The sequence below is a fragment of the Anastrepha obliqua genome, chromosome 4 (genome assembly GCF_027943255.1).
Source record: "Anastrepha obliqua isolate idAnaObli1 chromosome 4, idAnaObli1_1.0, whole genome shotgun sequence".
In the NCBI taxonomy this organism is placed as follows: Eukaryota; Metazoa; Arthropoda; class Insecta; order Diptera; family Tephritidae; genus Anastrepha; species Anastrepha obliqua.
In genome coordinates this window covers 38,078,652-38,091,413 of record NC_072895.1, presented here as the reverse complement: position 1 = coordinate 38,091,413, position 12,762 = coordinate 38,078,652, and the positions used below count along the sequence as shown (strand labels likewise).

The 12,762-nt window shown below is 32.9% G+C and overlaps 1 protein-coding gene and 1 long non-coding RNA gene across 7 annotated transcripts in view; one reads left to right on the top strand and one right to left on the bottom strand.

Moving 5' to 3' along the window:
• LOC129243743 (uncharacterized) overlaps positions 1-655 on the top strand; it is a 50,426-nt gene extending 49,771 nt beyond the window's left edge. Inside the window, exons 2-3 of the long non-coding RNA XR_008582341.1 lie at positions 346-483; positions 575-655. This is a non-coding gene — a long non-coding RNA (uncharacterized LOC129243743). The remainder of the gene's footprint in view (positions 1-345; positions 484-574) is intronic.
• Positions 1-12,762, bottom strand: part of LOC129243739 (obscurin) — a 98,324-nt gene that overhangs the window by 50,026 nt on the left and 35,536 nt on the right. For 5 of the 6 annotated variants that reach the window (XM_054880996.1, XM_054880997.1, XM_054880998.1 and 2 more), the window contains one exon: positions 9,881-10,880. In XM_054880996.1, the coding sequence (XP_054736971.1) occupies positions 9,881-10,880 (1,000 nt within the window). Of the gene's footprint in view, positions 1-9,016; positions 9,186-9,880; positions 10,881-12,762 lie in introns of those variants that run through there. The other variant, XM_054881001.1, reaches the window with a different exon arrangement.

Genomic DNA, 12,762 nt, shown 5'->3' with positions numbered 1-12,762 from the left:
TCAACAAAAAACTCTGTAAATGCTCCACAACAGCTGATTTTTTATTTAATTTTAATTTATTAAAATCTAAAGCAGTGCGAATTTTTCGTTCGGCATCATGGAAATACCCATATGCGATATCTTGACCAAAAATAAGTTTATGATGTGTAACTTGTGAATTTGTTTACGAATTTTAATTTATTTAGTAACCCATTTGTTGTTACAAAACCCTTTAACACAATTATATTTTTATTCTTACTAAATCAGATGAAGCATGAGGGCTTCATATATGAAAATAATTTTAATAAATTTGATCTTGATTTCATCCGAAATATCTAACTCTCAAAATGTTATTTTACTTTTCAGCACGAAGGAACAGCCATTCGAATCTAATTTCTGTATACACAAACCAAAAGGAACAACTATTTTTTTTATTTAGTAAATCATTTCCATCAAGGACTTAACTGTAGTTAAAGTTAACTTGTTTACATTTGATGCTTGCAGGTAAGAGATGGCTACCCTAAGAAGTTTGTATTTTTTTTGCAAAGAAGATCGCCTCCAAGTTCCATCGTAGTATTTACTGCGTTTATTACAGGAAATAATGGGAAAAGTAAATTTCTGTACGAAAATTTTACCTCAAAAAACTTAGTTAATGATTGTACAGTTACGGCTCTTACTGAGCCTGAGCCTTGTAAAAAATGTTTATATTTGTAATATGGCCATCACTTTTTTATTGGTTTTTACACATAAATTATATTATAGATTTAGTAATTTGCAATGTGAACATAGCATAAGACTTTGAAACTCCTAAAATATTCATATTAATCATAAAAAACATTTTGAAATTCTCTAAAGAAAGGCAATTTAATATTTAAACAAAAATGAAGACTTAAGCTGGTTTTGCTTTAACTCACTATTAGATCAATTATTTTCGTCGTTTCACAGAAAAATTTAATGTATTTAATCGGATATGAATAAATAAAAACTATTTTCCCGAAAACCACAGATGTGTACCTATAATTCAGGCTTACTAAAAATTATTAATGACTATGTGCATATTGAACCATTTCATAAATGCTTTAAAGTATTTTATTAAAATAGAGAACGACCGAACTTCGTGTTCGACCATGTTCAGTCATAAAATTTCAGTTCGGTTTCGGTTCAGCTTCGGCCAAAAAATAACTGAATTTTGGTCAAACATTTCTGTAAATTTTTTAGGTCAAAATTGTATCAACTCTTGGTTTTTGTTAAGGGTGATCAGATTGAAGGTAGTTCTTTCAATTGGGTTTTCAGATTACAGTAGTCGCGTGAAACTAAATACATAATTTTTTTCAGTATTCATTGCCGAAATTCAATTGTATAATTCATACAATTGTTTACGAAAATCGACGCTCTGTGAAAAGAGTTCATCGCGCGCTCAGGTCAATTTATGGTGTACACCGATGAGGCACAATTTTGGCTTAATGGCTCGTCGATAAGCAAAATTGCTGTATTTGGGCTGAAGAGTATCCCAAAGCTATTCAAGAACAGCCATCACATCCATTGAAAACAACCGTTTGGTGCGGCCTATGGGCTGAAGGAGTCATCGGCCCGTATTTCTTCAAAGACGAGGTTAGGGCCAATGTAACAGTGAGTGGCGAACGCTATCGCGCCATGATAAACGACTTTTTGATGCCGGATTCCACAACATTTGTTTCCAACAAAACGGCACTACTTGTCATACAGCCCGTGAAACAATAAATTTGATTTACTGCGTCGTCGTTTTTGTTGATCAGTTTATCTCTCGTCTCGTACCAGTGCATTAGTATCAAAGATCGTGTGTTATCACACCTTTAGACCTTTATTTGTGGGAGTATGTAAAGTCGAAATGCTTTGTGGATACACCAGCTTCAATTGAGTCATTGGTAGCCAACATTATTAAAGTTATTTACGAGATACCGACCCAAGTCCTCCAGCGAGTCATTCAAAATTCGTGTTTACGGATGCCTGAATTACGGTGCAGTTGCGGCCAACTTTTTAAAGGAATTACCTTTAAAGGAATTTACCTTGTTCTACACCAAAAAAATTAAGATTGCCCAATCAATTTGACTTTCAATTTAAAAGCCGATACCTCTAAATGGATCACTCTTTATAATTTTTTGGATAATGGTATGAAAACCCAATTTTTTTTTATTATAATCGCTTTGAGACGATGAAAACTCCTCCATCGAGTGTGGATTGTGAGCAATTATTCAGTACAAGTCTGCTCTATGGTGAAAATTACGGCGAGGTGAAAATAATTATACGCTAATATTTTTACATTACAATATCAAATTTTTCGAATATAAGTAAGGTTGTTTTTATTAGTTTTATAAACGTGTTTAAGTATATGTTATGAGCTGAAACTAATTTGTTTGAAACTTACATACATAACTTTGTTGCTTTCTTATTAATAAAAAAAAATAATTGCCGACAGACTTTAAAAACCTATGTTCGGTCGTTCTCTATATTAAAGTAAATATTTAATATGATAAATATAAATATTTAGTATACATATCTACATGTATATATGTATACATACATGTACGAATGTTAAGAATTAATTTATGAAATCTGCAAAAATACAAAGGTTCTATAACAACATATTTTCGTGTGTACTACATATGCATATCGTTTATTTGCTGCGAGAGTATCATAATCCAAAAAAAATAATTTTTATTTCATACTATGCACAAATGATCTACCGATCTTCGTTTATGCTGTGTAAAAAATTGAACAGATATTGCCACTATAAACAGTATCTCAGTAGATTAGAAAATGTGTATTTTTACTTAGGAGGCATAGTAAATTGGATAATCGTTTTTCTCGATATTTTGGTTTTTTGACTAATGTCACTCTCGCGTCAAATGAGCGATATTTGTGTGAACAAACAAATGGACGTACATTCATATGCATGCAATGCCTGCGAAAGGGTAAAAGGTGACAGCAGGAATAGATTGAAAATGTAAGTGGTGACATATAATAAAGTTTTAGACATTGCACGTTCTTGATAATCAGGTATGTGATATTCATAAGATCTTATTAATGACCACAATGATATTTTTCAAGTTCGATTTTGTTAAAGCATTTGAGACTTTAGGACTTAGGATAATGGGTAAGGATTCATTTGTGCCGATCTTTTCATTGACTAGAATGAAAATTTTCTAAACGCGGTGTAATACCCAGAAGCAGCAAACATACGTACATTGTCGTACATAAAAGTAATTCCTTCAACAAATCATGTAGGGCTAGTTTTCTTTTTTCCGTCTGTTCGTCTGATGTTACAACCTATAATTCCAGAAAAAGTTCAGATATTCTTGCGAAACTCAGCACAGCCGATAACCACGTCCACCTCCGATTTAATGTTAATTTTTAATAAATAATAAAACACGATGTTTCTATTATAAAAAACAACATTACTCAAAATTTTCTGAAACATTTTACTCAAATGGTTGTGGCTTTAGAGGTCGGCGCGCATTCTATTTTACCTGTCTTACTTGTTAAGTAGATTTCTATTTCTTGAATTGTTTTGAAATTTTCTGTGAACAGTCTTTATAAAACTAGCTATAGTAAGTAGTAATTCTTTATTTATTTATAAATATTTCATCTTACATTTCAATAATTTTTACAATAATTCGTTTAAATATATAAATACATAAAGAAAGAAATAATAAATTTGTGGCAATAACAATGTTGTCTGTCACAACTCAAAAATTAATCAAAAATTGAACTCTGCAATAAGAAAATTTCTATAGCGTAAGGCTGAGTATAAAGCAAGTTAGTCTTTTCCAATTATGGCCATTAAGTATATCTATTACTTCTGCTTCATTTATATTAGCTTCGCTGCGTTTAGGTATTTTATTCTGATCTCCTTCAGTACCGGACATCTTCCTAAGAAGTGCTGCATATTTTCTTCCTCGTTTAAATTGCAGTTATATATTTAAACGAATTATTGTAAAAATTATTGAAATGTAAGATGAAATATTTATAAATAAAAAAACTAGCTATATAAAAAATCAAAGAAAAACATTTCCACAAAAAAATTTGTTGATACAGTTTAAGAGGTAAACAATGCAGGTAACACTGCTACTAGGCGTGTCGCAACTAATCAATGGTACGATTTAGATGTTGAACAATCGGTCTAGGTCCAACCAATTATGTTGACTGACTGACTGAGAACCAGCTTTTAATTCAAGCTAGACGAGAGTGGGTTGACAATATACCTGGCCGGAAAAAGTGCTTACGGTTCTTTACTGATGGCTCAAAGCTTGACGATAAAGTTGACTTTGGTGTCTACTATAAGAAGCCCGTCTCGTCTTCCTAATCACTGTAGCCTATTTCAGGCTGTCTGATTAGGCAGAAGTATATATTTACTCCGATACCCAAACGGCGATTAAAACTCTTGGTGGGGTTGTCACCATCATTGCTCGCAAATGCCGGCATCTCTGAACGAGATGGATAAATATTTCCGTAACGATTTGATATGGGGGCCAGGGCATAGTGGCATATCAGGGAGTTCTAAGGCAGGAAAATTAGCGAGAAAAGGCACTACCACACGCCTCCCTCTTGGTGTGGATATTGTAGGTATACCTCTCTCAGTCTACAAACTGCGCGGTGCAAGTAGCATTGTCGCTTCAGCCAACACGAGATGGGTTGATAATCAGGCATGGAACCCAAGTGTGCTCATTCCTTGGGCAACCATACTAACCAACCAACCAGGCATGGAATGCTACAAAAAGAATTTGGCCAAAACGAGACGTCAGGAGCACAAAAGAAAATCGTCTCTATGTTAATTGCTTTGGTCATAGGCCACTGCCTCCTAGATCGACATGCTCAAAGATTGAACGTACCTCATTTCGACTATTGTAGAAGCTGCAAGAATGAAGAGGAGAAAGAATATGTCAGATAACTTCTCCGTTACTGTCCCGCCTGGCAAGACACTAGGTTTAGATCCTTTGTCGCATCGTTCTTGAATGGTACTGATGACCTTAGGGATATAAGTGTCAGCCAGATCAATGGGCTTGCACTTTAAACAAAATGGTTTAATGAGGAGTAGCACATAAACTGCTACTGTGATATCACAATGGATCGGCAACGGTCTAAGTAAGTGGGTATAGAGACCGACTGTCACTTCTACCTACCTACCTATTGATTAAGTAAATAAAAGTGGGCTTTGGCAAGGGCACATGGCACCATCTGCAAACGTTATTTAAATTTGGTACCACTGCTCTCAGTGCCGACTGCAGTAATGGAAAATTACTAAATAAGACCGTGTTGTGTAATTTTGTAATTGATTCATTGTTCTTGTACTAACAATGTAAACAAACATTTGTAGTTCCATGGTTTTACTTCTCCAATATTACAATATGTTACACTGAAGTCACACGTGCAATTCTGTATGAGCGTGAAACAATTTGGTTTTTTAAAGAAATTTAAGGTTTGAACTAAATTTTCAAAAACTGGTTTTGAATACTATACGCAAGGTGGCACAAAATTAATCACCCTATCAGAAGATTTAACATTTTTGCAAATGGCGTCGTACACCTGTGAACTAGACAGCTTCAGTATACAAACAAGAAATATAGACAAGCAGTGGATCGCGTAAAGGTCAAAATAAAGATTTCTTTCACTCAAAACCATTTTTTTCTTGTTTAGTAAAAAAGTTATTCAAAAACCAAATTGAATGATTAATTTTGTACTCTCTATGATATTAATATGGATATCAAACGAGAGAGAATATGTCCAGCTATTAAGTTTTTACTTACTTTTTGCTGAGGCAAATATAGTAAAATAATATAGTAATAACGATATTTATTATTATTGTTTATATTATTATTATTTTGAAAAAATATATGCACTACGTATTGGTAGTAATGCATATCTCAACTTCATTATTCTAGCTGTTTTATAAATATGTAAAAAAATAGTGGAAATTTTCTTCTATGAAATGAGGTATACGCAATGGATACCTCAGTTTACGTTTCCCCGGTTCTTTGTGATCTAAAAATAATGTTTTCAATGTTTACATTTTGGCAAACGTTTTGGAAGTTTAATTGCAGCATGTGCCAAAACTTACTGCCTTTGAAATTTCGTTGTCTTTGGCTTTGCAAGTTCGAGTATATGTATGCGTGTGTTCGTACAAAATTTTGAATGTATCGAGTATTTTGCACTTGCACTTGTACGTGTGGATGGTGAGTTGTATTAAAAAAATTTTTTTTTTGCATAAATTCAACTAAAGTTAGTTTTATTTGAACGAAAAATCTTTAATTTACAGATGCCTTCTGCAATATTTTTTAAAATTAAATTCAATGGGGAAAGATGATACATACCGCAAGCAGCAGATAATAATTTTCTGCACATTACTGGATTTTCAAATAATGAAAATATCTCAAATATTCTTTACTTCAAGTTGAATCATTTTTTTTTCTAATTCAGAAACCAACTACCAACATCGTTTTCTCGAGCTAGTCTTGCATTAATTCTAAACTAGTAATTCACTGCAGAATTTGATTTCCTGTTACTGGATTGATGCTAATGTACAGTCGAAACGATCAAACTGCAAACTGCAGAAATGTTAATCGCTATGTTATAAATTATTATTCTTATTTTAGGAGTATTTACTCATGGATTAGTGAAAGAGGAAAAAAGGACAGCAAAACTAGACGTTTACTTATATATGCATGATATTCAAAGCTATTATATTTTTCTAATTGCCTATTAATTTCCAATTTTCAGTTAATAGAAATTAAAAGGAGAACTTGCAAGTACTTTTTTCAATTCATTGCAAAGTTAAGAGCTGCTTTTCTAAACAATGATTATTGGTTTTACTATGGGATTTGCGTTTAAGTTTTGAGATATGATCGCACCAGTACTTAAAACTTTTCTACTAAGAGTGCTTTTTGTGTTGTCTATTGTTACTTAAGGGGTTATATACCTACAGTTAGAATTTTCAAAAAATCGATTTTTTTTTTAATTTTTTCTCTTAATGTACATGTATTTAAAAATGCACACAGACAATTTAATATCGTTCCGGTGAATATTTTCGAAGTTACACGCAAATTTGAAAAGGCGTTTTTATCCTATGTAAAGTGCTTTTCAACCTTTAAACGCTCAAAATGGTGTTTTCAGAGTGGGTGACCAACATTACTCGAAAACGGCTAAACCGATTAGTCTCAAGTTTTAACACCAGTTTCTTAAATATATTTTTAGGAATTAATCGAAAATTTTTTCTCACCGATAAATATTTTGTTTTTTATAAACAATTTAATGCCGTGATTTTGATCAAAAATCGATTTTTTTTTTGAGAAACCGCCATTTTGTCAAAAAAATTTAGTTTGCTTATTTCTCGATTAATTACTAAATTTAACATTACTTTAACGAAATCTGTTTGGTTTTTTAATTTCAGAGGATCCAGTTCAGAGATATAGTGGTCACCGGAAAACGTATATTATTTTTTGAGAGGAGCTCCCGGAGATCAGCTATAGCTGTAGACAAATATTTTTACTAATGCTCGTACTAAGTCTAAAATACAGTTAAAAGATAACATAATATGTGTACAAGTTTTAAGATCAATAAGTTTAAAAGTTTTCTCAGAAAAAATTCTAGAAATTCGCTTTTTTCGGCCTTCTAACTGTATATTTAAGGAGTTATATTGCAACTGTTTTTGTCAAAAAATGAAATCGAACGGTGATTATTTTCATTCGATTAGTTTTTCAAAATCGGTTGTTGTGTCAGAAAAAATCTTCGCCTTACGTAAACTGATAATGCAGATTGTCTTATGATGTATCGTAAATTTGAGGTATGACCATCAAAAATATTTTTTCAGCTTAGATAAATTATAATTTGACCTTCATTTCCATTGCTACAAAAAAAAATGTTAACAAAATTTAATCACAGTACTTCCAAAATGCGCAAAATAGAACCCAAACTAAACAGTAATAGAACGTATGGGTATTTCAAAACGACGCAAATCAAAAGAAAAATAGAGTTTTTAACATTGAAAACATCTTAATGAATCGGTCATCCAACGTATGGTACTGATTTGGCATTTAATAGGTATTACTATTTTTTTCTTTTTCTCGCGGATTAAAAATGCGAAGTCAACGACTGAAGAAGTGGTTGATGCGTTAAGATCACAAGTTTTGGAGTTACTTCAATCGGAACTGAATAAGTGCTTTGCATGTAAAAGTGTATTGCTTTCCACGGAAATGTAAGGACTTTTCCAGCTTCGTAAATACACAGCTTCCAGCCACAGTAAACTGTCACTTCTGGCCAATCACGTGCGGATTTTTCTATTGTCAACATTTCCGAAGAGATGGAAATAGGCCTTGTATTAATTTTCTCTTCAAAAAACATGTACTTTGGGCAATAACATATTTTGTAAATATGTTTGTCATATTCTCGGCACTAAAACCACTTGCTCTTAGAAAATCGCCCCACCAAAAGAATGGCCCTAGATCGGAGTCTTCAGGGAAGCAGAAGTCACGGCCGGCCAAAGAACACTTGGAAAAGATCTATCCTGTATGAATTATCCTCGCAAGCTGAGACAATGCTAAGCCGATAGCATCGAACCGCGTACGTTGTAGAAGCCTTGTAGAGGCCCTATGCTCGTAGAAGGATTAATCCGGAGAAAAAAGAAAAAAAAAAAACGATTCGTCTATGTTCACGAAGTTATAATATTGACTAAGTATCAAAATTTTTAACGGGTGGAGAAAAGTGTCAGTATTAAAATAATATACAAAATTATTCAAAAATATATCTGTGCTTGGGCTACACTATACGAGTATGTATATTATGTATGTATATATGTACATCCGGTCGCTTCGTTGTTATAAAAATGAAATACCTCAGATATCTCTTCTCAATGAACTAAGATCTTGTGCTATCATCATTAAAAATGCATACATAAAAATATACACATAAGTAAATTGACACAAGGTTGCGATACATTTGGTACTCATTGAGGTCAACATTGAGGACAATAAACACTCACGCTTTTGACATGAAAAAAATAACTTACGTTCAGCACGTCTTCTCGAATATTTAGAGGAATATCCAGACATATAGTCTTCCATTCTGGCAATATTTTGGTCTGTTACTTCAATCTCTGTGCCTAATTCCTTGCGTTGCTCATTAATATCTTCAATTTGGTCTTGGGATTGGTTTTCAGTTAATGGAATTTCCACGATCTCGTAGATGGGTCTTTTGTTTTTTAGTGGGGGAGTAAATATATGTAAAAAATCACGAGCTTTAGCTTTTTTAACTGTATCTGTAGCATATTTAGTAGAATCAGTGGATTTTATTACTGCACTTTTAATATAGCGTAATTTTTGTTTAGCGGTATGAATAGAAGTATCAAAGCTTTGTGAATCGTAAATGCCTTTTAAAAAATTTTCTGATTTCTGTTCTAAACTTTCATTATGAAGTATTAGCTTTTTTATGGATTGCGGTAGATGGGGAGGCGATGGCGGCCGAGTTTTAACAATTAGTATTTCTATAGTAGTTTCGTATGATATGCGTGGAAGCGGTTCAAAGAAGCCAGGCATGCGATGAACGTTCGGTGGTAAAGGCGGAGGAGGGTCTGCAGCTCCTCCACCTTGATATGGCGTACTGATAAGGTTTGTTAAAGTATTAGACCATTGCTGAAGAGATGTACTATCTCTAATGTTAGTAACATTCTTATTTTGGCTTGAACTATTATTGTCATCTGCAGTTTTCGTCACATTATATGTTAATTTGGACGATTCTTTATAAAAAGGAATATCATTTAGAGTAATTGGTTTATTTGTATCTACTTTTTTAGGTGTTTCATTAATTTGTATCAATGGCAATGGTTTGAATGAACTATCAATAGGTGTAGTATTCACTATTTCGCTGTCCTTACCAACGGCTTCTTTCTTTTCATCGGATCTCAATTCGATATCAATTGAGTGTTGGGTGATTTCAGTGAAATCGCTTTTTTTATTAATCGATTCTGTTTTTTCGGTCGATTCATCCCTTTTCTGTTGGTTTGGACTAGAATTTCGCTCAATTGTTATTTGTTCATGCGAAATATTTGTAGAATCTCTTGTTTCAGTCGACAGAGATGAAACCTTTTCTTTAATTACATCTATGCAACTTGCTGTAGTGTCTATCAAAACGTTCTCAGATTTACAAGATGATTGAACAGTCTCTTCCAATATCTTCCTTTCCCCACGATAATCATTTTTAATCTTAAGCGTTAAATTATGGTCCTCGCAGTATTTTGCCTTCTCTTCTTCAGTTAAATAGCAATCTTGGGCTACGTCTGAGGCTTTTATTCCAGAATAGGGATTATGAGCTTCAGCTTTCTGTGGCAAGTGGAGAAGTAATTCGTTTTCGTGAAGTACTTGAGTTGCATCCACGCGTAGATCGTCAGCCAAGTGTTCTTGCAATGTCGAATCATCATCACGGTGCGAAATAATTTCTTGAAACCATTTTTCGCGAATTTCTTTTCGGTGTGGGCTCAATACAAGGGGTAAAAATGCATCTTTTTTTCCTTGCTTTTCTTCTATGCGTAACAGATTTTCGACGGCATTATTTTCAACATTACAATCAGGTAGTTTTATAACGTTTTGTAAAATAAAAATAGATCGTTCGTCACTTATTTTTCTTACTTTAGTTACTAGAATCCTCGATTTAAATAAAAATAAGTATCGATCGTGTGACTTCTGAGCAGAATCTCGAATAGTCCACCAGTCGTGGTTTAATAATCGTCCAAGTTTATAAATATTACCTCTATATCCCTCTATACTAGATAAAAATTTGTTATGAAGTGCTCTATTGGGAACGCTAAGCATTAATTCCAAAGCCTTTTGTAAGTCTTTAGTATTTTCTGACACTGTCTGTGAGTATTTTATTAATTCCTGAAATAAAATAAATTATACTCAAAACATTATTAGTATTGCATTAAAAAATGTATTTCGAATAAAATATGGGCGGTTAAGAGGGCTATGTTTGTTCCTCAACGGTATTAATAAAACGGAAATAATAATTTCTAAACAAAGATATATGAGTTATCTGTACAATTGTTCCTAAATTAAACATGATGTTTATACAGTAAATGATGATATTTTGCTGAGTTCCTCGGAGTAATTTTGCGATATCCATTTAACTTAAAAATGCGCGTTTGGAGGTATACGTAACACGTTTTAAGCGGTCCTTCACATGTACTTTCAAAACTTTTTTTTAACAGTTATGAGATTTTTATATGTTCTTACTCATTTTCAAGCCAGTGCCTAAAGTTTCAATTCAAGTAAACAAAAAAGTTTCCAAATGCAAAATCGGTAAGAAAATCGTAAGTGCGCGGCTTATGAATTTTTAAGTATTAATTTGTGTACGAATTTTTAAATTTATACTGGATACTTTTCCATTTCACGTGAAATAGCTATCAGATTCCATATAAAAATCGATGTCGGGAAAAGTGCGTGAAATTTTACAACAATTTCGCGACAAAGTTGTACTATGCTCAGGCTGTGAAAAAGCCCGCAACATGTTGCCAACATGACGCTGGCAACATTTGTTCTCCGTTGTTGAAATTCCATTTGCTATTTAAAATTTCGTGAAAAGTGGTCGTTCATCGAATTAAAAAATTGAGTTCAAATTGAAATTCAGCAAAAATAAAAAATAAAATGTCTAAAAAGTAAGCCTGCTTAAAATATTTTATTTTATTACCACAATTCTTTGCTTAATAGAAATATTCACAACTCAAATAAGGGGATGAACGTGTATTTTATCGCATAAATCAACAATGTCGCCATTTATGCACCCACCAGACAAACCGCTTTTTTCAAAAACGATTTTTTTTTTATTAAAATTTTCCTGTTCTGATAATTTTTTTTTTATTTTGTTTTTCTATTTTTTTTGTTTTTGAAATCAGCTGCTGAAAAATGTCTACGTGAAACAAAATGATGTTCTCAGCACAAAAATTTGGCTTTTTTATTATGAGGAGTACAATTGTGTCTGTTTATTATTTATGAATGCTTTTTTAAGTGGTATTTCAAGGCGCATCTATAGAAAGTGGTGTGATTAGAGTAATTGTTTGCTTGTTCTAAAACTCGCCTTTAATTAAGAAATGTCGATAAAACGGGAAAACAGAAAGTTGTTGTTGTGTTGTGAATGCGCGACAAACTAATTTTATCTATTTGGCATTCATTCCATTCGTCTATTCGTTTATTCTCTTTCCCTTAACAGTTCTAATTAAAAAAATGTTGTCGCTGCTCGAATGCTACCACCTTGAACAGATTCGCCTTGGGTATATCTTTGAATAAGCCAAATATTTAAAGTACTAATATGCACAAAACGAAATTATGGCTTCGTGATGATGTCGGTCATATCAGGCAAAGTTCTCTATAAACGTAAGAACTAGCATCATAAACGAAAATCCACAGATTTCGCCATCAAGAACTAAAACAGGTAATTTGTTGCCTGTGAAAGCCCTATTTCAGTCGGCACAGTTTGGCTGTCAAGAGAAGTAAAACATAAATAACTGCAGTTTTAAAGTGTTGGCGGTTTAAGTATTTTTTAAATACCTCTTAAGGTAATACAAGTACCTTATTTTAATCTATTGGTAGGTACACCACTTTGTATATTATTTTATTTTGAAAGCTGTCACAGTTCGATGGCATCTCTTTTGGCAAGTCTTAAGTCGAAAAATTATAACTTACTAAATAAGTTCGATTTTGCTCGAAAACCGTATAGAAATAATTTAAGTCCACTACGATAATGGTGCACCTGTGGAAATTTCAA